The 25,153-nt window shown below is 41.3% G+C and overlaps 3 protein-coding genes across 3 annotated transcripts; 1 reads left to right on the top strand and 2 right to left on the bottom strand.

Moving 5' to 3' along the window:
• Positions 1-7,122: 7,122 nt before the first annotated feature.
• On the bottom strand, positions 7,123-9,596 carry LOC127539224 (cullin-1-like). The gene is given in 4 exon segments (XM_051963291.1): positions 7,123-7,690; positions 7,692-8,851; positions 8,854-9,430; positions 9,432-9,596. Coding segments are annotated over 4 exon segments (2,304 nt in total). The 5' UTR covers positions 9,582-9,596; the 3' UTR covers positions 7,123-7,273.
• Positions 9,597-11,543: 1,947 nt separating this feature from the next.
• On the top strand, positions 11,544-19,496 carry ZBTB39 (zinc finger and BTB domain containing 39). The gene is made up of 2 exons (XM_051963191.1): positions 11,544-11,633; positions 13,140-19,496. The coding sequence occupies exon 2, from the start codon at positions 13,236-13,238 to the stop codon at positions 15,378-15,380; it is 2,145 nt and encodes a 714-aa protein (XP_051819151.1). The 5' UTR covers positions 11,544-11,633; positions 13,140-13,235; the 3' UTR covers positions 15,381-19,496.
• A 311-nt stretch (positions 19,497-19,807) lies between these two features.
• Positions 19,808-24,542, bottom strand: GPR182 (G protein-coupled receptor 182). Its single transcript, XM_051963192.1, has 2 exons — positions 24,052-24,542; positions 19,808-22,978 (listed from the first exon to the last, which is right to left on the bottom strand). The coding sequence occupies exon 2, from the start codon at positions 22,968-22,970 to the stop codon at positions 21,852-21,854; it is 1,119 nt and encodes a 372-aa protein (XP_051819152.1). The 5' UTR covers positions 22,971-22,978; positions 24,052-24,542; the 3' UTR covers positions 19,808-21,851.
• Positions 24,543-25,153: the final 611 nt, after the last annotated feature.

Consider the following 25,153-nt stretch of genomic DNA (forward strand, 5'->3'; position numbering starts at 1 on the left):
TCTCAAGTGTTTTTAATAGGAATGGATGTTGGATTTTATCAAATGCTTTTGAGATGATCATATGGTTTTTGTTCATTTGATTATTAATATGGTCAATTATAGTAATTGTTTTCCTAATATTGAACCAGCCTTGCATGCCTGGTATAAATCCTACTTGGTCATGGTGTATTGTCCTGGGGATGATTTTCTGTAATCTCTTTGATATATTTTATTTAAGATTTTTGTATCAATATTCATTAGAGAGATTGGTCTATAATTTCCTTTCTCTGTTTTTGTCCTACTTGGTTTGGGTATCAGTACCATGTCTGTGTCATAAAAGGAATTTGATAGGACTCCTTCATTCCCTATTTTTTCAAATAGTTTATATAGCACTGCGGCTAATTGTTCTTTAAATGTTTGGCAGAATTCACATGTAACTCTATCTAGTCCTGGGGATTTTTTCTTAGGGAGTTGATTAATAGCTTGTTCTATTTCTTTTTCTGAAATGGGACTATTTAAGCAATTTACTTCCTCCTCTGTTAATTTGAGAAGCCTACATTTTTGGAGGTAGTTATCCATTTCACTTAGGTTATCAAATTTATTGGCATAAAGTTGGGCAAAGTAATTCTTTATTATTGCTCTCATTTCTTCTTTGTTGGTGGAAACTTCTCCCTTTTCATTTTTAAGACTAACAATTTGATTTTCTTCTTTCCTTTTTCTAATCAAATTTACTAAAGTTTTATCTATTTTATTGTTTTTTTCATAAAACCAACTCTAAGTTTTATTTATTAATACAATAGTTTTTTTTTTTTTTACTTTCAATAACTATTAATTTCTCCTTTTAATTTTAGAATTTCAAGTTCAGTATTTGGGGGGTTTTAATTTGGTCTATTTTTAGCTTTTAAAGTTACAAGCCCAATTTATTGATCTTCTCTTTCTCTATTTTATTCAAGTAAGCCTCTAAAAATATAAAATTTCCCCTTATTATTGCTTTGGCTGGATCGCACAAATTTTGGTATGATGTCTCATCATTGTCATTATTTTGAGTGAAATTATTAATTGTGCCTATAATTTGCTGTTTCACACAATCATTCTTTAAGATGAGATTATTTAGTTTCCAATTACTTTTTGGTCTATTTACCCACAACTTTTTGTTGAATGTAGTTTTTTATTGCATTGTGATCTGAAAAGAAAGCCTTTAATATTTCTGCCTTCTTGCATTTAATTTTAAGGTCTTTATGTCCTAATATATGATCAATTTTTGTATAGGTTCCATGAACTGCTGTCACCTTTCTGTCACCATTCAGTTTTTTCCAAAGATCTATCATACCTAATTTTTCTAATATTCTATTTACCTCTTTAATTTCTTTCTTATTTGTTTTGTGGTTTGATTTATCTAATTCTGAGTTCTCCCACTATTATAGTTTTGCTGTCTATTTCTTCTTGCAGCTCTCTTAACTTCTCCTTTAAGAAGTTAGATGCTATACCACTTGGTGCATATATGTTTAATATTGATATTGCTTCATTGTCTATGCTACCCTTTAGCAAGATATAGTTTCCTTCCTTATCTCTTTTAATTAGGTCAATTTTTGCTTTTGTTGATCTAAGATAAGGATGGCTACCCTAGCTTTTTTTACTTTACCTGAAGCATAATAGATTCTGCTCCAGCCTTTTACTTTTACTCTGTATATATCTCCCTCCTTTAAATGTGTTTCCTGTAAACAATATATTGTAGGGTTCTGACTTTTGATCCAGTCTGCTATCCACTTCTGCTTTATGGGAGAGTTCATCCCATTCACATTTACGGTTAAAATGACTAATTCTGTATTTCCTGCCATCTTATTATCCCAAGATTATGCTTTCTTTTTCTTGCCCCCCCCCTTTACCCCCTTTCCCAGTATTAAACTTATGGGCCCCACTTGCATCATGCAGCTCTCCCTCTTTAGGATCCCTCCCTCCTCCCTTTGAATCCCTTCTCCTTTCTTGTACCCTTCCCTTATTACTCTTTTCCTTTTCCCTTTTCCTCTCCCACTTTTTAATGAGGTGAGAGAAGATTCTCTGTAAAACAAATGTCAATTATTTTCTCTTTGAACCAACTCTGATGAGAGTAAGATTCACAAAATGTTCCTTGCCCTCTCTAAGTTCCCTCAGATATGATAGATTTCCTTTGCCTCTTCATAAGATGTAATTTCCCTCTTTTTATCTCCCCTTTTCCCTTTTTCTGACACTATCCCCTTTCCATTTCTACTTCCCTTTTCTATGCTATATCAGTAAAATCAAATTATATATGTGGTCTTTATGTATATCCACAACAGAAATACAGTTCTCAAGAGTTCCTTTTACCTTTTTCTGCTTCTCTTGAGTCCTATGGTTGGTGATCACATTTTTTGTTTAGATCTGGTTTTTTCCTTAGAAACAAATGGACTTCATCTGTTTCATTAAATGTCCATCTTCTTCCATGGAAGAAAATGCTCAGCTTAGCTGGGTAGTTTATTCTTGGCTGCATTCCAAGTTCTTTTACCTTTTGGAATATCAGATTCCAGGCCCTTCAATCCTTTAATGTGGAGGCAGCCAGATCTTGAGTGATCCTTATTGTGGCACCTCAGTATTTGAATTGTTTTTTTCTGGCAGCTTGTAATATCTTTTCCTTAGTCTGATAATTCTGAAATTTGGCCACGATATTCCTTGGAGCTTTTATTTTAGGGTCTTTTTCAGAAAGTATTCAGTGAATTCTTTCAATGCCTTCTGATTCTATTATATCTGGGCAGTTCTCTTTGATGATTTCCAGTAAAATAATATCTAGGCTCTTTTTTCATCATAATTTTTGGGAAGTCCAATAATCCTCAGATTGTCTCTCCTAGATCTATTTTCCAGGTCTGTTGTTTTTCCAAGTAGATATTTTATGTTTTTTCCTATTTTTTTTTTTTTTTTTTTTGGTTTTGCTTGATTGATTCTTGATGTCTCAATGAATCATTCATTTCTATTTGTTCACTTCTGATTTTTGATGAGTTATTTTCTTCATTAGCTTTATATATATATATGTGTGTGTGTGTGTGTGTGTCCAATTGAGTTTTCAATAAGTTGTTTTGCTCTATGGATTTTTTTCCATTTTACTAATTTTTTTTTTTTTAAGCGAGCTATTTTCTTTTTCCAATTCACAAATCCTACTTTCATTCCAATTCACAAATCCTACTTTCTTGGGAGTTCTTTATCTTTTCCAATTCACAAATCCTACTATCCTGGGATTTCTTTACCTTTTCTAATTCACAAATTCTGTTTCCCTGCCCTTCCTGGGAGTTCTTTACCTTTTCCAATTCACATTTCAGGAAGTTGTTACTCTCCTGCATAGCTTTTCTTTCTGTTCCCCATTTTTCTTCTATCTCTCTTTTAAGATTTTTAATAGTCTCTTCTAGGAGAGATTTGTGTAATGAGAACGAAGTTACATCCCCCTTTCCGGTTTTGTCTGGAGATTGTCTGCTATTAGTCTCCTTGGGGTTGAAGACCTGCTCTTTTCCCATATAGAAGCTATTGATTGTCCTTTTGATTTTTTTACTCAATTTTTTTTTTAAGCCTCTGGAGTCTGCCTTCAGGGCAAGGAGGTTACCAGCTTCCTCTGCAGAGCAGGGATAAATATAGAGACAGTAGCTGTCCTGCAAATGGGATGCAAAGAGTGAAGTGTGGGAGTGCTCTGGGAAAAAGTTCCCCATTGGAAATAACTCAGATCTAGATAGCAAAGGCCGAGCTGTGGAAGTGCCCAGTGAAGAACCCTGCTGTGTGGATTATTAGCAACTGCCCTGGGGCTAGAGACTGAGCAGTGAAAGTGTCACTACCCTAAGCCAAAGCCCACTGTGTGGCTGTGGGTATTAGCAGTTGTCCAGCAAATAACCCCACAGGCACCAGAAGTGTCTGTCCAGGGGAGTACAGTCGTGCTGTGGAAGTTGCTCCAGGCCGAGCCCCAGACTGTGCAGATTAAAGGCTGCCCCAGGCTGTACCCTCCTGGCATGCAGTTTTGTGACTGCCCCAGCCTGTGCTGCAGAATGGGGCTGCACAGCTATGCTGTGGTCTATGCTGAGTCAGTTCTGGTTTTGGGTGGGTATAGCCAGATCTTGTTAGGTTCTGCTGTTTTTTAGAGTACCCTTTACCTTTGGCTTTAATTTCTCTGCTGGCCTGCTGCTTTTCAACCAAGGCAGAGCAATCAGCCTATGGCAGAGTTGTCTCTGTAAATTTTCTAACCACAGAGGCCACCCCCATCCCTGGTCCGCTCTGGACCTTAGCCTCTAGTTCTATCCCTGTTTGTCTTGGTCTGTTCCTGCTGCTTAGGACAAACCTTTCCTGGCAATCTTCCAGATTATCTTTGGCTGGTGAGTTGTTGTACTTCTAATCTTCGTGAATTTTACCAGTCAAGAGCTATTTTTGAGGCTGAATTTATAAATTGGTCATGAGGGTATGAGAGGAGCGTAGAAAGTTGCGTGTGCCTTCTCTGCCATCTTGGCTCCACCCCCTGGTTTCATGTGGTTTTCAAGGGGAACTGGGAAAACTTAAGCAACTTCCTCATTTCATTCCATCATCTTGGCTTCCATTTCCATGCCTTTTGTCTGTGGTTTTTATCCTTAGAGCTTCCAAAGAGCATTGGAATTGCCTGGAGCATTGGAATTGTTTTATTTGATCTTCACTATCTAACCATTTCACTGGCATTTCTGAACTTCTTTATATTGCTTCAATGTACAGGTGCCAAATTACTTCCCTGTCACAAGATCCCTCAGGATGATTACTAGTCATTTTTTGGTAATGCTCCTTAGAATATCACATTATCTCATGGGAGAGCGGCTCTTTTAATATCGAAAGAAATCTCAAAAAGAATTTCATCTGTTATCATTCTCTCTTCAATCATTCACTTGATCAATAAGAATTTATTGGGTTCCTACTTCAGGTGTTGGAGTCCAGCTCCAGTGAACGCTTAAGAGTGTGAATCTGAAATGAATATCTAAGGCCAGGCAGAAGATATACTTTGCAATCTTTGTTTATTAATCCAAGAGCCAGGGTTTATATACCTTTTAGGCTAATGTTTCATTATTACTAGCTATCTTCAGGTGACATCATATACCTTTCAGGGTTAATGCACAGACCATGCTTTGACATTTCAGTATCCATCTTAACTCTTGATACCAATGTACTTATCAACACAGTATTGTAAATAGCATAGTTGTGATGATCAATATCAACAGAATTATAAATAGTTATGATGTTTATCAATAACAAAGTACTTGTGAAAACAAAGTAGTAAATAACAGAAATTATCATACTAATATATTTACCTCAAATATATCCCTAGTTCATTGTTAAGGGGTAAATAGTATAGTTGAAATGCCTTGTGCCTCCATCAAAATTATCCTAAATTTATCTCAAGTGTTAGGGAGATGGTAAGCCAGTAGTTTGAATAGCTGGCCCTACCAGAGAGCAGGTCTCAAGTAATACCTGGACCAGATTCTTGTTATTCATGGACTTATTCAATACTGGTTCTCTACTGTAAGGTACTGTACTGTTAAAATGTTAAAGGTATATAGGTATTCTTGAGGATTTAGAAAAATGATTCTTAAGGATGATTTGTAAAGCTTCTCATATGAAAGTCATTTCTCTAATATTTCACAAGTTATCCCCACAACAAATCTTTCTTTTGTCCTTTGGATTATTTTGGAATTTAAATTCTTCAGAGACCATGGCTTTCCATGATACACAGTCTAAATGACTACAGACAGAATACCAGATTTTGTGTTGAATCTCATCCCTGCTTCAGGCAAACTTACCTTGGGCAAATTATTTAAGCTTTCTGGTTTCCTCAATAAAAAATAAAAGAGGCTTCTAAGGTCCCTCCAACTCTGTGATTCTTTGTGGCAGTGGGCAATTTGGTACCACTGAAATCACAGAACCATTTTCCCAGTGCAATCCAGCCTACTCTCCTCACTTCTGGGTCTAACGAATCATGCAAAGATCATGTAAAGAGACATTGACAGACTAACCCCTGGACTGTTTGTCTAGCTGTATGTCATAATCTCAGCACTATATGTTTTTCCATAGATTTAAATTTTTCAGTATGAATCGTGAAGTCAATCTCTTTCACTTTGGTATGTGAAACCTAATATAGTTAGCAAAATGCCATCTGTCTGTGGGAACATTTAAGAAACCTTGCTATCAATAAGGAATCTTTTTTTAAAAATTTGAATAAGGAGCTTCCATATCACAGACAGAAACTTTAGATGAGCATTTTCTCTCGTTTTAAACATGACTCAGTGTCAATGTGTTGGTTCCTAGACATGGGTTATTCCTATAATTGTAGCATAGGACCACAGATGTAGGGCTTCAGAGACCATTTATTCAACCCTTTAATTTACATCTGATGAAACTAAGGAATCTGACCATCTCTATATTTATACAATGCAGAGCAGATGTATTCATGATGATATTTTTTAGGACACTTCTAATGTGTAAGCCATTCATTTATTCAAAAAACATCTATTAAGCAGCTACTGTGATTATGTGCCATGTACTGGACAAGTTTTGTAGCTACAAAGACAAAAACCAAGAAGCCCTTGTCCTCAGGGAGTTTACAATCTGATGAGGGTCATCTTTGTTTAGAATACAATTGTATCAATTATAATAAAACTATCATTTTAACTTGTAAATGTATCTTTTTTCCCCTATTGCATCAAGTATATGATTTAAAATCATATAAAATTTAAAAAAACTTTGAAAAAAAAAAAACAATGCAATAACCAACCACAATTTCAGAGGATCCACAATGAAATGCATTTACTTCTTTTTTTTTTTTTTGTACAGAAATCTTTTAATTTGTTTTTATTTTTACACATTAAAAAATGAAACACACTATACAAATGGTTGTTCATAGCAGATTACACATGGGTCCATTCAGACTCGCTCTCAAAGTGCTGCCAACATTATAAAGCTTGCCTATGAAGACAGCTGTTAATCATATAGAGCCAATGTATTGATTTAAATGCAGTAGCATGCAACCCTCAGCATCGAAGCTTTGAATACTCTCTGCTCTTAAATTAGCTTAGATGGTGTCGGTGTTCATATTTACATCCTTGAAATGTATCGATCCTGAGCAGTTCCCATGTAAATCTGAGCCACCTGGCTGATGGGGGTCTTGGTCTTAGGTTTGACAAAGGAGGTCCGCATGGCAGCGGCCTGGCTGCAAGGAAATTCAGTTGTTTCCATTGTTTCCATTATGTGATTATTTCCTGAGTGTCACACAGTCAGACAATTGCTAAAAAGGTTAATCCAAGTAACTGTAGATGTCCTTTTCACCATCAACATGCTCCAAGTATTCTTTCTCAATGAGAATGTCAATGCATTTCTTAATCACTGGCACCCGAGGTTTGAATCTTGAAGACAACTGAGTTAACACTTCTCCAAGCAATTGCTGGTGTTTCAGAACCTTTCTGATTTTCATAATCCGCACAATCCGGTCTTCCTCTATATTTTTGTGTGTGGTTTCTTGTTCTTGTTTCTGTTCTGTCTTCATTGGCACATTGATGTTAACCCTCAATTTATTATTTTTATAACCAAAGAATAATTTTATTAAGGTATCTGGCTTCAATTCCACCTCATCAACATTTGCATTTTCATCTTCCAAAACCAATAACTTTGACTTCAATAAAATCTGTAGAACCTGTGCCAAAATATCCATTTTTTATTTGAGTGTTGTCTGTTAGCTGCTATACAGTGTAGGCATCTTCTGTATTGTATTGCAATAGGACTGCCATCTGGAATGTAGATGCCTGCAAGGTATATCTGTTTTTAAAATGATTGGTTACCAATTCCCCTTTTGATAGCTGATATAACCAAGTCAATTTTCTGCCACTATGGCGACTAGCATAAAAAGCAGTAAAACGCTGATAACTGTGTTCCAACTCTGAAGGCAAGGCAAATGTATAAGACTGCTGAAAGGGCCATGATCCAGAACTCAGAACTTGAATACTGAAATCCAAGTCCAGGGGTTCTGAATTTGTGAGGTGCTTTTTGAACTGTTCGTTCAAGTCTTTGCTCACACCAATGTCTTGAAACATCCGCTGAAGCTTGGATGTATATTCAAAACCACAAGCTTGCTTCAGTTTAGAGATCATGCCAGCCTCAGCATCATCACTTGCACTGTTCTGGTGCACAAGTCTTTTTGCCAACATTTTAGCATAGAATTTCTGAAATACATCTTTATTCTCAATGTATTTGAAGACAACCATCACTTGATTAAGTGTATCTTCTAGCTCTGCTTCTTCTGGGTTTTTGGAGCTTTTCTTCAACAAGGAATCACAGCACCGGGCCAACAACTCGGGGGATTTACTTGATGACTGAGCCATTTTGGTTACTGCATTGTTGTTTATAAATCGACCACAAGCTTTATCAAGTGCAGCTACAAAGCCAGCATCATTGTTGAATGCTGACATTACTAGTGCATTATATTTCTTATGAACATCCAACATTGTATGTACATACATTTTGGGGTCATTTAAAGCACCTTCTCCACATTTTTCAATTGCAGCTAGACCCTGATTATGAATATGTGTTTCCAAAAGTTTTTTCAATTCTCCAAGGCCATCCTGAATTCGAGATACAAGATTATACATGCGTCCCAAATCTTCATTTTTGTCAGCATCTAATAAATTCTGAAATTCTGTGTGGAAAATCTCCAAGTGTTTTTCAATGAGCACTTGCTCACATTTCCATGCTAACTCATCCTGTGTGCTCTCATGAAGGTAAACCTGAACTCACCACTGTTCCTCGAGTAGACGAGTCTCTGCCTTTTTCATGTACTCTGTAACAGGATTTTGCTGCAAAAATTCAGTACTTTCTCTGTATAAAACCTCTCTGTGTCAGCCAAGAATTGTGATTCAAAGGATTCTTTATATACTGTAAATGTAGGTCCTTTGGCAAATGCATCATCTTCATTAAGCCCAAGTTCCACATATGACTGTACAACTCCACTAATCAGTCTTGTATTGATGGTTTCACCATTTCTTTCCTTTTCTATTAGTTTCAAAACAGCATTTGTTATCTGTTTATTTAATGGCCAGAACAGACAATCCCTCCAAGTCACCAATGCAAGTGAATAGATTTCATATATTCCTTTTCGTCCTTCATCACACTCACGGCGAACCCAATGTCGATTGAGGTAGGCACAAATCTCATTCAGCACTTTGCTTGAAAATCGATAATCTTCCCATTGTTGAGTATAGAATTTCAGTACACTCTCATCCATCAAATCTCCATCCTTAAGAAGGTTTGTCAAATAATTCTTCAGAAACTCTTTCAGTCGTTTGTATAATTCCAAAACAACAAACTGAGCTCCTCCAGGTGTTTGACCTTTCTTAGATTTAGAAGGAGGCACTCCAGCTCCTCGAGCTTGGTTGGACTGGTGTACACTAGTACAGTAGTTAATAAACGTGAGTGTAGAGTTCCATATAGCTGGACTTTGCCATACTTTGTCTCCTATAAACCTGTTGAATTCCAGCTCTGAGATCATCCCAAATCTGATCAAGACCAATCTGCTTTAGGCCATGTGGATTCTGACTCCTGTTGGATGACATTTTGATTATTGTGACGTTTTCCAATGAGCAATGTTTTATCTGAAATCTAGTTAATCCTCCATCAGATGAACATAAGCAGTATCGTTCCAGATTCAGTAACAGCAGCTCAGAAGGGTTGTTCTTTATTATGTGCGAGGAATAAGGTCGTCTTCCAAGCAAACCCGCATCTTCTTCCGGGCCCGAGGAGGCTCTGCCGGCATCACCACCTGCCCCACAGGGTCTCTAGCGCAGCTCGGTCCCCGTCCCACCAAGGACTGGCGGCGTACCACACTCCCAGGGGCCTGCGGGACTGGAGCTGCGTGCGACAGACACCCGCTCCCTCCTCCTCCTCCCCTCCCCCCCTGCCGCTGCCGCTGCCGCCAGTCCCGCCCACCCTCCTCCTTCATTTACTTCTAAAGTTAACAGAATCTAAACAGAGTACAGATGGAGTGTTGGATATAGACATCTATACACATACACGCATGTAAGTAGTATGTATACATGCATGTAAATAGTATGTATACATGCATGTAAATAGTGTGTATACACGCATGTATTTCCATTACATGTATATGTGTATATCAACATATAGATAGATGACAGGTAAGGCCAACGGGAGAATTTTTTATTTTGCTTGACCAGAGCAAATTTTTTAACGCTCTTGATTTCTCGCTGATGCTGTTCTAGTGGCAGTGCAAAGAGTCCAGGTGGGAGAATCCCCTTCTGGTCCGCGGCAGGTTTAATGGGAAAGAATTCACGAACCGGAAATATGAGTGGCAACAAAGGAAGTTTATTGGCACTGAGAAGAGAGTCTCTTCACAGCGGGCAGGAGTCCATAGACAGCTATGCCAAGGAGAGAGGTTCCTTGAGAAGGCATAATTCTGCTTCGGACATTTTGCAAAAATGTAGAGTTTAGAATTGTCTGAGGCTAAAACTCCCAGTTGAAAAGAGAGCCAATGCCCTCAGGCTTAGATACTTATCAACATCAGGTCCAGATCGCCAATTGAATGAAAATCACTCTGAAGTCTTGAAAGAATTTGGAATTGCCTAAAAAGGGTCGGCACCCCAAAAAATCAATTGGGGGGGGGGGTGATTTGCCCGAGATCTCCAGTTGAACGATGCTTAACTTGTCTGGAAGATATGCTTCCCAGGAGGACCTGAGACTCCGAATCTCCCTTCTTTACAGATCAAAGGGGACACAGCTTCCAGAGCGATTATTTTACAGATTAAAGGGGACACAGTTTCATATACACACACCCTCATCATGAAAGGTGAAGAAGTTGGGAGGGGGAGAATGCGGGCCACAAAGTAAATCAAAACTGAATTAAATAAAAACAAAAATAAAATCTCCTCCTCTCAAACTTTAAAGATGTGGATTGCTGTAGAAAATGCTGTTTGATTCTTCATATTTTCATCAAGGATACCATCAATGCACTCATAGACCATTCTCATAATGATTTTATTGCAGCTAGAAAGCATGCAAACACAAAGGTAAAGCTTTTTAAGAGAGTGGGTTAACATAACACAGAGCCCGGGGGTGATTCAGTCAGCGCATGCGCGAGGGGAGAGGACGTGAGATCTAGTAAAGGCCTTCGCCTCGGGCCGGGCCTGGAGGGCGGGAGTAACGGAGGGGCTCAGTCTCTGGGCTTCCGGGGAGGGGCGTGGTGGAGGGAGTAGGTGGTGCTGGAGCGTCTCTCTTCCCCCTCCCTCTCCGCCTCAGGCCAGGCCATCGGTGTGGAAGGGGGCGCTCTCTCCTCCGGTACAGCTGGGGGCGCTGCGGGCCTGGCGGCGGGCGCCTGCTGCTGCTGTGGTCGCTGCGGCCGCGGGGGCTGAGCAGGGGGGAGGGGGCGCTGCCTCCTCCGGAGCGGCGGGGGGCGCTGCGGGCCGGGCAGCTGGGGTGGCCCGGGCCGGCACCGAGCTCGGCGAGGCGGATGGAGAGTCTGGCCGAGGCCGGCGGTGCCGCCTCCTCGTCGGGCTGGGTACGGCGGGCCGAGGCCTTTGTGTGAGTAGGCGGCGGCGGCGGCGGCGGCGACGGCGGCGGCGGCGATGGTGCACTGGGACCCCCGGAGCCAGGTAAGCGAGTCTGGACCGAGGCCCAACCCCGACCCCAGCCCCGCCGGGGCCTCCCTTCCCACTCCCGCTGTGCCCCCCACTCGTGCCCAGCTTCTCGGGTCCTGAGAACGGCCGTCCCCGACCTCCTTCTCAGCCGGAACTCTGCCCCCCGGACCCATGACTCACGACCCCCCGCTGCTTTGTGCCTCAGCTCGGGACCGGTTTGCAGCCGCGGTTCATTTTGTTAGTGTCCTTTAGAGAAGGTGCGCCCCCCGCCCATCTCTCCATCTCCCTCCCCCTTCCCCCGGGACGTCTGGGGCTCCCGAGGAAGATGCTCGGGCCGGCGCCGCTGCGTAATGCTTGGGCCCCAGGAAAAGTTGGGAGCCCCCCCAGCTGCGGGCACGGGGAATATTGGTGGGAAGAGCTTCCTTGGGAGAGATTAGGCTGCTCTGCGAAGTCAATGGTAAAGTGAGGTTCTGCGTGAACAAATATAACGAGCGCATCCTTCAGGGCCGGGGGGGTTTCACGGAGGAGAGGACAGATGTTGGAAAAGTTTTTTCAAGACCGTCTCTTCTGCTAAACTGAGATGTATATGTGTGTTAAGGCAGCTCAGAAATCCGCTGGACACTGCCCCAAGAATTAGGCTGTAAAGAGGGAGATTGTCTCTATTTTTTACCAAACGGAGATGATGCTGAAGTTAAGTTAAACACCCAACTCCATTCTGGTTTTGTTTATTTTTTGCCCAATATTGGGTCTTAGTTTTAACAACATCCACAAAGGCAAGGAGAGTAGTGTCCAGATGGTGGAGAAAAACAGAAGTTTTAATAGTTGTTAGAAGTTTAGCATGGTGGGAAGAGTGAAAGGAATTCAGGAACTAGGAGGAGCTTATAATAGGGGCTGAAGAAACATAGCTGAGACAAATCCAATAGGAGGAAATGCTGAAGGGACACAGCTGAGATAAATCCAATAGAAGTAGTTTTCCTTAAATAATAACTAATTGTGCTAAAGTATTTTTAAAGTAGTAAGTAATATTAAAAATAAAGTAGTTTAGTGAAACAAAAAAAACCTTCTTTAGGGGAATATGGGATGGATTAATAAGAAAAATGTGAACTTAATGATCTGGGAATGAAATTAAATATTGTTTTAGAAGGATATTCTTGATTGATTCTTATGAGATAGTTACCTGAAAATCTTTAGTCTTAGCCTTTATTTGACTAAGCCTGATAGACTTGCCTTAACAACTCTATAAGGTGTACTTCCTATATATTTCCCAACAACTGTTGAATTTTTGTCATGGCAAGCAGCAGCATAGTAGTCTTTTGTCATTTTTACCATCCCTTTTTCTGTAGTGGACTGCATTCCCTTCCATCACCCTGCCAACACTTCATGCACAATACACACACATAATCTCTCTCTCTCTCTCTCTCTCTCTCTCTCTCTCTCTCTCTCTCTCTTCTCTCTCTCTCTCTCTGTCTCTCTCTCCCACTTTGAAGTGATGAGATTGATTTGTGATATTTTCTTCTCCAGAGCCTATTGCCCTGCAGAGGTTTGGAAATCTATCTTCTCATGCTGTCCACAGATTAATGGTGCTGATAAGATCGAAACTTTATAGGATCTGCTAAGATGGGCATGAGGATCAAACTGCACAGCACGAATCACCCTAACAATCTACTGAAGGAGCTCAATAAGTGCAGGCTCTCAGAGACCATGTGTGATGTTACCATTGTAGTAGGAAGCCGGTCATTCCCAGCTCACAAAGCCGTGCTTGCCTGTGCAGCAGGTTACTTCCAGAACCTTTTCCTGAATGCAGGGCTAGATGCTGCCAGGACCTATGTAGTAGACTTTATCACCCCTGCCAACTTTGAGAAGATCTTGAGCTTTGTGTACACATCCGAACTCTTCACTGACTTGATCAATGTGGGTGTCATCTATGAAGTAGCTGAGCGCTTGGGCATGGAAGATCTCCTCAAGGCTTGCCATTCTACTTTTCCTGACTTGGAGAGCACAGTTGTGACGAAGCCCCCAACTAGTTCCAGTGAGGGCCGCTCTAGCACCCAAAGCAGCACATCTGCGGAACCAGCTCATTCCCTTGGAGAACTCCGAAGTGTCGGAGACCAGTTTGGTCCAGATAGGAGCTACATCTTGCATAGTGATGTTGGGATAAGCTACAAGGAGGAGAGAAACCCTTCCAGTGACAGCAACCACAGCCTGCCTCTGTTGCACCAGCCACCACCGTGCAAGACGGATGAGCATGATGCCCCCATCCCATTCCCTTCAGTTACTAGCATGGTAGCTCAGCCAGGTCTTGGTACTCTCAGTATAGGCGCACCAGCTAATTCAGGCTCCTTCCAGCCTTTCAAGGTTCAGAGCAATGGGGACTTTGGCAAAAACAGCTACTTTCCCTCTGATAACCCATTGGATATCTCCACGGGGAGTAACTCCTGCCCTAGCAACAGCGACCACTCCAAAGATCAGGGGTTTGGGCAGATGGATGAGCTGCAGTTGGAGGAGCTGGGAGAAGATGACCTGCAGTTTGAAGACCCTGGAGAAGACCTCGTTCCCACAGATGAAGTGATAGAGTTGAGTGATGACAGTGAGGAAGAACTAACATTTGGAGAAAATGACAACCGGGAGAGTAAGGCCATGCCCTGCCAGGTTTGTAAGAAAGTGCTAGAGCCCAACATTCAGCTGATCCGGCAGCATGCTCGGGACCACGTGGACCTGCTGACAGGCAACTGCAAAGTCTGTGAGACCCACTTCCAGGACCGAAACTCAAGAGTTACCCATGTTCTGTCTCACATTGGTATTTTTCTCTTCTCCTGTGATATGTGTGAAACCAAATTCTTCACCCAATGGCAGCTGACCCTTCACCGCAGGGATGGAGTATTTGACAACAACATTATTGTTCATCCCAGCGATCCACTACCTGGGAAGCTTGGTCTCTTTGTGGGGGGAACTAGCCCAGAGCTAAAATGTGCTGCTTGTGGAAAGATTCTGGTCAGAGATTTTCACATGGTCCGGGGTCACATTCTGGACCACTTAAACTTGAAGGGCCAAGCCTGTAGTGTTTGTGACCAGCGCCACCTTAGCCTCTGCAGCCTCATGTGGCACACTCTTTCCCACTTGGGCATTTCTGTCTTCTCATGCTCTGTTTGTGCCAATAGCTTTGTAGACCGCCACCTCTTAGAGAAGCACATGGCTGTTCACCAGAGCCTGGAAGATACGCTTTTCCACTGCCACTACTGCAGCCAGAGCTTCAAGTCAGAGGCCGCATACCGATACCACGTCAGCCAACACAAATGCAGTGGAGGGAGCAGCCTTGACTCAAGATCTAGTTTTGGAGATCGATTACAACATCCAGCTTTTCAGAAGCGGAAGTTGTCCTCAGATGAATTCCTGAGTGAGGAGCTGGCTCTGCAGAGCCAATCTGGGAATAGCAAGTATAGTTGCAAAGTTTGTGGCAAGAGGTTTGCCCACACGAGTGAGTTCAACTACCATCGGCGGATACACACAGGAGAAAAGCCCTACCAGTGCAAGGTGTGCCATAAGTTCTTCCGTGGCCGTTCGACCATTAAGTGCCACCTGAAGACACACTCGGGTGCCCTCATGTACCGCTGTACAGTCTGTGGCCACTACAGCTCCACCCTCAATCTCATGAGCAAGCACATCACTGTGCATAAGGGCAGTCTTCCACCCGACTTCACCATTGAACAGACATTTATGTACATTATCCATTCCAAAGAGGCGGAGAAGAACCTGGACAGCTGATTGGGCTACATTGGACCTAAGGGTCTGGTCCCAAAAAAGTAGCCAGGATGATGCTTTTCCAATGGCCTGTTGGCCTTTGACTGAAGTTAAAATTTGCCTTGCTAGGAATTCCAATTCACGTGTTAAAGGAAGAAAGGAAAGAAATAGCACACAAACTTAGAAATCATTTTTGAGAAGCAATGACCCTACCATGTTTACCTCCACACCTGTTCGTGGCCAGCAGTGGCCATGTTTTTGGTTCTTTGGGGAGCTGGGATTGTGATCTAGTAACAGAGACAGGAATTGATTTCAACTAGGTCCTTATTCCCCAGACTCTCTAGTTTTAGTTCACTGTTAGATTTTTTGCTGCTAAGAATCCAACCCACAGCCTCAATGAAAAGGGGAGGTGAGAAGAAGTCTTCAAACTGCTATTTAGTTTCACTGTAGGCATTACCACAACTCTGTGGCTTCCAGCAGGATTAACCAGTTCCAAAGATGATCACAGAAAAATGATCATTCAGAATCCAATTAGTCAGGGCAGCCCACCTCATGTTCCGAGTTCTAGCTTTTAAGGTGTTGGTGCTAGCCTGCCACACAGACTTACCCAAAGTTCCCCTTTAAGTGTTAAAAAGTAGTTGGACAAGGTAAAGATCCTTTGAATTGAAGTGAGGGCTTTGTATTTAGAAAAAGGAGGAAGGCAGAAAATTTAGAGATGGTGAAGCCTAGCCCAGAAGGAGTTATCCTCCAGAGCCATTTGAAACTGGGTGTAGGTGTAGGCAGTAAAGTGGATTTCTTCCCTATTAATTTCCAAAGAAAAATGGTTTTAGGGCACGCCAGCCAAGACTTTTAGGACTTCCCCAAGGGGACAGGGATAATGAACCATTCTATTTTAGACATATGTTACCCTGGTTCTCTCTATCCAACCACAGATATAAGAGGATGAACCTTGGGCACCCTGGGAGAGAGGTTGTAACATTTCTGTCAACAGTAACCTTGCCTTAATTTTCACCCAGTCTCCTGCCCATAACTGTATGTCTTGGCCCATAATTAAGATGGGAAAGAAACCCTGTTGTGATGAAGTGGTTGGTCCTATGAGTCCTTCAGAGTTGATGGAACCAGTTAATAATAGTGATGGGGTGTTAAGTTTTACTGTCTGTTTTAATCAGGTGACACATTTTTTGTTTTGTTTCTTTTTACATGCACTAACAGGCAGAAGGCAAGCTGTGCTTCAGCAGCCTACCTTTTACTTCCTGGAATTCATCCTGATCTATCCTTGTGTCACCCCTAGGGGGTACTATTGGATGGACCTAAGAAGTCCACACACAGGAACAGGCTGATCCTCTTTTTATTTTGTTTATGAAAGGGTCATGCCCAAAGAAGGAAGAGGGAGGAAGAAAGGGAGGGATCCCTCGGAACTTGATCTTGCATGTTCACAAGGTAGCACCCTCATCCAGAGTTGCCCTCAGTAACTCATACTACCTCACCCAGAGCAAATGCACTGGGAGTTCACAGCCACAGCCCCACACACTGCCATCTGTGTGAACTTGGCAACACCCAGTGCCATTTCACAAGCAAGTGATTTTCATTAACCCTCAAAGCCTTTTTAAAGTTTAATATTTATTATTTTTGTATACAGATCATCCAGCATCTGCTTTATACGACAGATTTCAGGAAAATGAGGTTCCCAGCAGTGAGTGACCACATCCCAGGAAAATAGTTCTGATCCAGGGATGTTGGTGACGGGCACAACCCAGGAGAGTACAAGCCAAATAGGTCCTAACCTAACTTAATCTGTACTGAGAGGTGCCCTCTTCCCACAAATAGGGGAAATCATTTCCCATTCCCCAAATAGATTCCTCACTAGGGTTATGATCCTAGAGAGCACTTTAAATAATGGCCTAATCATCTAGGAGACTGGGAACAAAGAACACCTTAATAATGGAAACTTGTGAACTCCCTAATTCTTTCATCTCTCTTCCCAAGTCCCCAGACAGAGCTACTTGAGAGGATTTTAAGGAAGTCAAGGGACCAGAGTCATTAGGCCAGTGATTTCTTGGTGGAAAGCTTTGAGCCCCTTCCTAAATTAGGAAATTGTCATTTCTCTTTTAATAAATAGCAAGATGGGCAAGCCAGAGTTCCTTATTGACTTGCTGATTCTTTGCTTCAAGGTGCTATTGTTTATATATAGAGCCCCTTTTCTAGCACCAAAACAGCAAAAGCTGTATCTTACTCAGAAATAGTACAATTATGCTATGAAGATACTATAGTATCTTCAGGCACATGTGGTGCTGAGGGGACGTGAATAGGAGCCATAGTAGGTCCACTTTCTGCCATCTACTACCAACCTGCTAGAGTCTTACTTGACAGACTGTGAAAATTGTACTGATCCTAAGACAGTGGTGCCCCTTTGTTATTGACTGACCATTCCTTTCCCTCTTCTCCATCATTATAAATATAAAAGATTAACATGATATAAAAGTTAGAGATGATCAGGCATCCACCAAACTTGCCTATATTGAGTTTCTTTCCCTGGAGTGTCCTACCTCTTCCCCCAAACCCACTCCTAACTCCCAGCCTAAATTGGAAAGTAGGTGATTCTTAGATGGCAGGATTTAGAAGAAGCAATACTAACTAGGGCCTAGTCAAAGGGACATGTTAGAGAAATCCATTTTTTTTTTTTAAATCTAAGCTCTTTGGGTGCTGAGTGTTCTGTGAATTTAACAAGCTGTGAAGTCTTTTTTTTTTTTTTTTTTTTTTTTTTTAGTAAACCAAATAAAAACACACCCCAGAAGCTTTTCTCCTAAAACACTAAGCAAAAGACTAGTCCCTTATTCCTGGCCTCAAGCTAGGAGGAAAACCATCCCCACAGCATTCCTCCCCTATTGAAAAGGTGGTGTGTGTGTGTGCTCAGCCCCAGTCAGACATGTAGCAGCACCAGTAGCTAGTGAGGCTTCTTAACCAAATCCCTGTGCTCTGTACTTACCCATGTTCATTTTTGGACCTCTTCTTTTTATGTTGAGGCTTTCTATTTCCTCTGTCTTCCAACTCACCTTGTTCTAAACTGGTTCTCTTATACACTATAGTCTTGTAGCAAGTGATACTATAGTAGACTTTTTTTTTTTTTAATTTGGTTTCTGGTTTACAGCTTTCTAATTCATTTGCCTTTTTTATTCCTCCCTCTCCTCTCTCCCTTTCTTGGAACACAGTATTCTACCCTCATGTGCTGTCTAATCTCTCCTTGACACTGAGTATTCTCTGTTGTTCTTATCCCTGTCCTGTCAACCCAGAGTCTGTGTTCAGAATTTAAGAAGTCTCCTCAATCCTCAGAGCTGGTTGGGAATAGAGGCTCGGCTGAATCAGGCCCTTTTCTAGGAGAAAGAGGCCTCTGGAGAGTTTGGAAGAGGATCAGCATTCTTCTTGACTTTCCTGAAATATGAACCTATGCTCCTGTTCTTGAGATAAAGCTTATAGTACCAGGTACCTTCCCATCAACAGTTTTTTTTTTGTTTGTTTGTTTTGTTTTTTTGCTACTGATAAATCTCCCCCTGCCATTTTGCCTGGCCTCTGGTTTCCTATTCCATGGGTGCTCAGCTTTAGAAGTTAAACATGTTATTTAAAGTTATTTATGTAGATGGACACACTGAATTTTCTAGATGGGGGCAAGGGATCCCAGATGACATGGAAACCCCCACACAGTTCTTCTGGCTCTGTCCCTAAATCCTGTATGGAAAGGAGCACAGATAGGAAATAGCAACTCAGTGTTAGTTTCCATGTGATTATCCATTTTAAAGTCAACATCAGGATGAAAATGAAATTGAGTTTTGATTTTGATGTTTCCTTAAAATTCTTCCCTTTCCCAGTCCATCCTTCCTTTCTCCTATATCTGAAGGCTCTTATAAAACAGAGAAGAGTTGTCATTGACATCTAACCCCTTTCATTAAATTAATTGTAGGTACTGACCTCCTAATATTTAAGTGTTTACTATCTATTGCTGTAAAGTTTTGTATATTTTGTAAACTTTTTTTCCCAAATAGTAGATGTCTAAAATCGTTGTACATCTGATTCTTTTATACTCCATTGTTCAGCACAAAGTGTGGTTTTTATTTAGAATAAAAAAAAGAGAAAATTTGGGATGTACTTGTGTCTTTCCCTTAATGTTTGAGAATATTCCCATACTTCTGAACTTGGATTTTGTGGGCTGGATATTTCACCATTGCAGTCATACTTCCCTAGATGAAAAGCTAAAGTGTTTTCAAGTCACATGTTTCCTTTTCTGGGATTTCCTATTCAGTACCGGGATGAACTTGCTATGTTAACCAAATGAGAAATGAAACAAATAAACCAGTTTTGCCTTGGAGGGATCCTTAATTATATCTTTTACCAGACCAGAGTTAGAATTTGTATCTAGAAAGTTAGCTGCATTACACAAGATCAAGTAATGACTGGGGAGAAAATTAATACTATTTAATTCCCTATGGTCTTAAGTTATATGCAGAAATAGAAATTAAACAGACAGGAAACAGATTAAACAGGAGCAGTAGGTGTAAAATTCCACGAAGTTAGTAAAAATGAATTTCCATTAACAAGGAAACTTGTACCTTCCCTTTTGGTGTTAAAGTATATCTTGGACAACTTGGGGTCAATACTAGAGAAATTTAAGCAAAATGAGCCCTTCTAGTATCTGCTATCCCATAAAATGGAAAGATTCCCCTAATTAATCATGTTATCTGAATGACAGCCAGTTGCTTCTGGTGCTGTTAGACTAGCAAGGTCTTGAGAGAAATAGTGTGTGCTGATAACCTTAAGAAGGATTGAGAGGTATTTACTGGGTCAGCCAGCAGGACCCCAACTTAGAGAAGTAATGACATTTTCTAAGGGATCAGAAGTCTTTTTTCTGGAAATATGATTTGATCAAATCCTAAGCATTTGGCCTATAACTCAAGATCATTTTGGGCAAACACAAAGTTCACTTATTATAAAGTCTTGGCTACAGATTATCAACCATCCTTCCAGGAAGAGACTTAGGTATATTTAATCACATTGGGGTACATGTTTAATTCATCTGGTTCAGCTTCTAGGAGTTAGAATACAAATCCAAAATACAAGGATGGTTATTTTAAATAACAGATTCTTAACCTTTTTTGTGTCATGGACCCCTTTGGCAATCTCTGAAACCTCTGAACCCTTTCTCAGAATAACATTTTTAAATGCATAAAATAAAATACATAGCTACAAAGACAATCAATGATATTAAAATATATTTATCAAAATACTTTAGAAAACAAGTTCATGGACTTCAGAATACAAACTCTTGTTCTGGTAGAGAGATTCTATGCCTACTGATTGCTTTAATCAGGGGGAATAGGTGTGTAAATAGGGTATGTACCAGACATTAAGTTTACTATTTGCTTATTCTTCCCTGAGGAGAATTATGAATCCAGGACTTGACAAGGCAACAGAGACTTAGTCTTATAGTTTCAATTAGCCTAAAAATCTCTCATTAATGCTGAAACAGTTCCTCAACTAGCCTTTTCCCCAGGCTAACTGTATATATAAGTTATTGATACATCTACATAGAAAAGTAAAATGTACATTTGACTTAAAAGAAATACAAAAAGGAGAACAGAATTGAAATGGATGTTATAACTGGCCAGTGGGTCCCAATACTGAACTTTTCAAACCCATGCCAGGGGAAGGCTATTTCCAGTAGTATTGGGAGTAGAAGTGCAATCTTGATCCAGCTTCTTAGCTCCCCTACCTCTGCCTTACTTACCCTTACACTAAAGATATATACTCTTGAGTTCAAAACACTGGGGCCTTAGGGATATCCTGCTTGTGGCCTCCCAGCTCTTTGGCTTCTAGCATCCTGTCCTCAGATCCAGGACAATTCAGGGAGTTCAATATATATGGGGGGAAAAAATCTGAGGCTACTGCCAAATTTGTCCTGGTCAGGGTGATTTATGATGTTTCTAGTTTGCTTTGCTGAATCTCCATTTCCCTGTTCTTCCCTCCTTCCTCTGCTTCTGAAATGTCAGTTATTCCAAGCTAAGGTGTCCAGATGATTCTCACTTTTGCTCTCTTCTCCCTGACCTTTAAATAGATAGTTCTGAAGAATCTTTCCTGATTTCAAATCCACAGACAAATTGAATTGGAAAAATAGTCATAATTCTGTGTGTCTGTTCACAATTTCAACATGTACTACAATTAACTTGCTGCTAATCACTGATCATAAGTGTCCCATCTTTTGCCTTCTCCTTCTTTGGTTTTTAGTGTTGTGTCCACCTTTTTGTGATCCGATTTGCTTTTTTGCATTCCTTTTAAGTCTGGAAAACTATCACTTTTCAGTAGCAAATTCTGAAACACAAATCCATTAGGGTTGGACATATGAGATTGAGGGATGGGGAGAAATGGGGTGTTTAGGATTAAGGAAGATGAGGCAGATTTTTGAAAGTGTAGACTCAGACTTAGGGGGTTGGGAGGAGAGGTTCCTGTCTAGTTGACTTGGGCTCCCTCCTTAGTAATGATGATCGAATGCTTGGTAGTAGAGGAGGAGGAAGAAGCCCTGCCTTTCCTGGTCTGGTCCTTAGGCATATAGTGGACCACCGCACCCATCAGCCGGCTGCGGAAGCTGGGACTAAGAAAGTTGTAGAGGATAGGGTTAGCGACACAGTGCAGCATTGATAAACAATCGATGACATCATAGAAAAAATAGAGGACATGGACCAGGTAGCAGTGGAGGAAGATATGGTTCCCATGTAGTGTGAGCAGCAACAGTGTGACATGGTAGGGCACCCAGCAGACCACAAAAACAGCCACATAGGCACAAACCAAAAGGCCGTGGCGCCGAGCCTCTGGTCGTCCTGCCTGATGGAGCTTGTAAACAGTCAGTGCATTAAAAACTACCATAAGCGGAAAGGGCAGTAGGAAGCCCAGGACTATGGTGGAGAGGGTGACTGCCAATGCCCAGGAACTGTATGTCTCAAATGGGGCCAAGAACAGACACATTGGATCCATGGCTTCCACCAGATGGATGTGAGCCACCTCTGGCAGTGGGATGAGGGCAGAAAGGACCCAAATGGCTGCACAGAGGCCTTTCCGTACCTGGTGCTGATGGTGCTGCCAGAAAGGGGATGAGGAGGTGAGTGTGACATAGCGGTCTATGCTGAGGCAGGTTAGGAAAAAGATGCTGCTGTACATGTTGGCAAAATAAAAGTAGTGTGTGAAGCGGCAGAAGAAGCTGCCCCACAACCAGGTGTAGTCCAGGGTGACTTCTAGCATCCACACAGGCAAAGACAGGATGATACCCAGGTCGGCAACAGCCATGTTGAAGACATAGAGATTGAGCAGTCTCCCTTGGCCCAAGCTTCGCCAGTTGACATAGATAACTAGCAGATTCTCCACTAGTCCAACCACAAAGATGGCCAGGTAGAGTACAAAAAGGACCACCCGCTTGGCATTTTCATTGAGCTTGACTTCACACTCAGAAAAGGTTTGATTGAAGAAATGTATCAGTTCTGTCCAGTTATGGAGGTCGTCCAGATCACTGAAGAGCATTGAGGAGGGGGTCTCAGAGGGGCTAAGCCCCATCATGGAATTGGGACTGGTTGACATAGAGATACCTATAAGGAGTGTGACAGAGAAAAGGGAGAAGATCTTGAGGGTAAAATCAAACAGGATAAAAGCAGTAGGGACAGAGATGAGAGGGGGAACCTTTTTTGCTACGGGCCATTTGGGATATTTATAGCATCATTCACCAGGGCCATGCAAAATTATCAACTGGTAGAACTCAAGCAGCAGGAGGTTGTTCTAGCTAGCTTTTAACTCTCCAAAGCCTGTGGTTGATTATGCAAATGATTTTCGTGGGTCTTATAGTGCCTGCCAACTGGAGGTTCCCCTCCCCTGACAAAGAGGATCGGAGTTGGTAGGATTTTGAGTCTAAGAGAGAAGAAAGGGAAGGAGGAACCAGAAGAAGGGAAGAATCACACACTATAATAGGTTATTATTTTAAATTATTTTGATTTTGTTCCAAAAGCTAAGATGCTTTCATTAACAGGGCTATAAGGCTAGGAGTTCCCAAGGATAATATGTGTCCCCAAAAACAGAGTACTCTTCCCATAACCCTTCCTTTTTAACACCCCTCTGGCCTCCCTGGATTCCTATTAATTTGAAGTGCCCTTAAATGCTGTTGCCCTTTCAAACATCACCCCATTGCTAATCTGTTCCAGGACAAACATGAATTATTGAATGAAAACAGGGCTATTTAAAAGCCTTGAAAAGGGGTTAAGAATTTTTTTTTGTGAGTCTTGGACCTGTTTGGTAGTCTGCTGAAGCCTATCAACCCCTTGTCAGATAAAAAAAATTTTTTTTAATCATAATGAAAAGAAATGTTAAATTTCAGTTAGATCTTAATAAAAATACAAGGCTAATTTTTTTCCTATCGAATTTATAGATCTCCTGAAATCACTCTGTGGATCCCAAGTTAAGAACCACTGGCCCAATAGAATCTCAGAATATTAGAATCTAAAGATCATCTAGTTTAACTTTTTCACTTTACAGATAAAACAACTGAGGCCCAGAGCAGGGAAATGACTTATCAAAACTGAGCTAGTATCTAGTTATCTTGTTTCCCTAGTTCAGGGCGCTTTACACTTTTTCCCTCTTCCAGAAGGGCCCGATTTGGGGGGACACTTACCTAAACTTTAGCTTGTTTATCTGGGGCTGCAAGGGTGTGTCCTGTTCGGAGAGTCCGAGAAGAGCCAGAGAGGTTATGGTAATGGGGGTGTGGGCTTAGCCGATCTGCTGCTCTTCTCAGTGCCGCCCTCCGTACTCAGGAAACAGACCTCACTGGCTGACATTCTGTGGGAGGGGGCCAGGGGCTTTCCTGCATTCATCCCTTCAACCCGAGGGGGAAGAGATGGATAAAAGATAGCAAAAGGATCAGGCCCTTCTGTGGCTTCTTTCACTCCCCTAATCTTTTTTTTTTTTTTTTCCACAAATGTATGTGGGATCCCATTCTTCACTGCCTGCTAACATGAAGGCTAAAAAGAAATCAGATTGTGGGAAAATCAGGGTTTGTTTTTTTTTTTTTTTTAATGTTTTTGGTTCTCCTCTTTCACACTCGCCCTTCAGTGTCTCCCAGAATTGTAACAGCTGGGATCCCTACTCTTTTCTCCCTCTTTACTAAAATATAGACTTTGTTTTCTGATCTGACGATGGGAAAAAGGCCATAGTTGAGGCAGGAAACAGGGCAAGAAGGACTTTAGACCTAAGGGTGGCCACAGGATGTCTTTTTTCTCTGGAGATTAGCATTGTGTGATGGAGGAAGGGTATTTGATAGGAAGGCCCAGATGTCTGTGATTTGCTTTTTCAGCACTTTTCTTTAGGCTATCTGCATACCAGAAATGGACTGAGTGCTTTAACTTACATTAAGATCATAGGATTTTGCTCTGAGAGGAATCTGAGGTGCCTCAGCTCTGGAAAAGGCCAAATGCCCCTTACAGTTTTTAAAAACAGAGACAACAGAGTTGGCAAACTACTGTCTGCTGAGCTTTTCTTTGGATCCTTGGCGTAATCCATTTCAACAAACATTTATCAAGTGTTTGTTTTATGTGAAACATAAATGAATGACTTGAAAAGTACAGCAGTACAAATAACTTTGATGATATTGTGATTAGAAGTATCAAGCAAGTCATATAATAAAAGCTTGCCAAAGAAATTTGCCACTTTAATAACCGATTGCAACAAGCCCTTAAATGTTGCCAAGTGATCTAAATTCATAATTACTCAAAAGAGTC

Source organism: Antechinus flavipes, chromosome 5, assembly GCF_016432865.1.
Source record: "Antechinus flavipes isolate AdamAnt ecotype Samford, QLD, Australia chromosome 5, AdamAnt_v2, whole genome shotgun sequence".
In the NCBI taxonomy this organism is placed as follows: domain Eukaryota; kingdom Metazoa; phylum Chordata; class Mammalia; order Dasyuromorphia; family Dasyuridae; genus Antechinus; species Antechinus flavipes.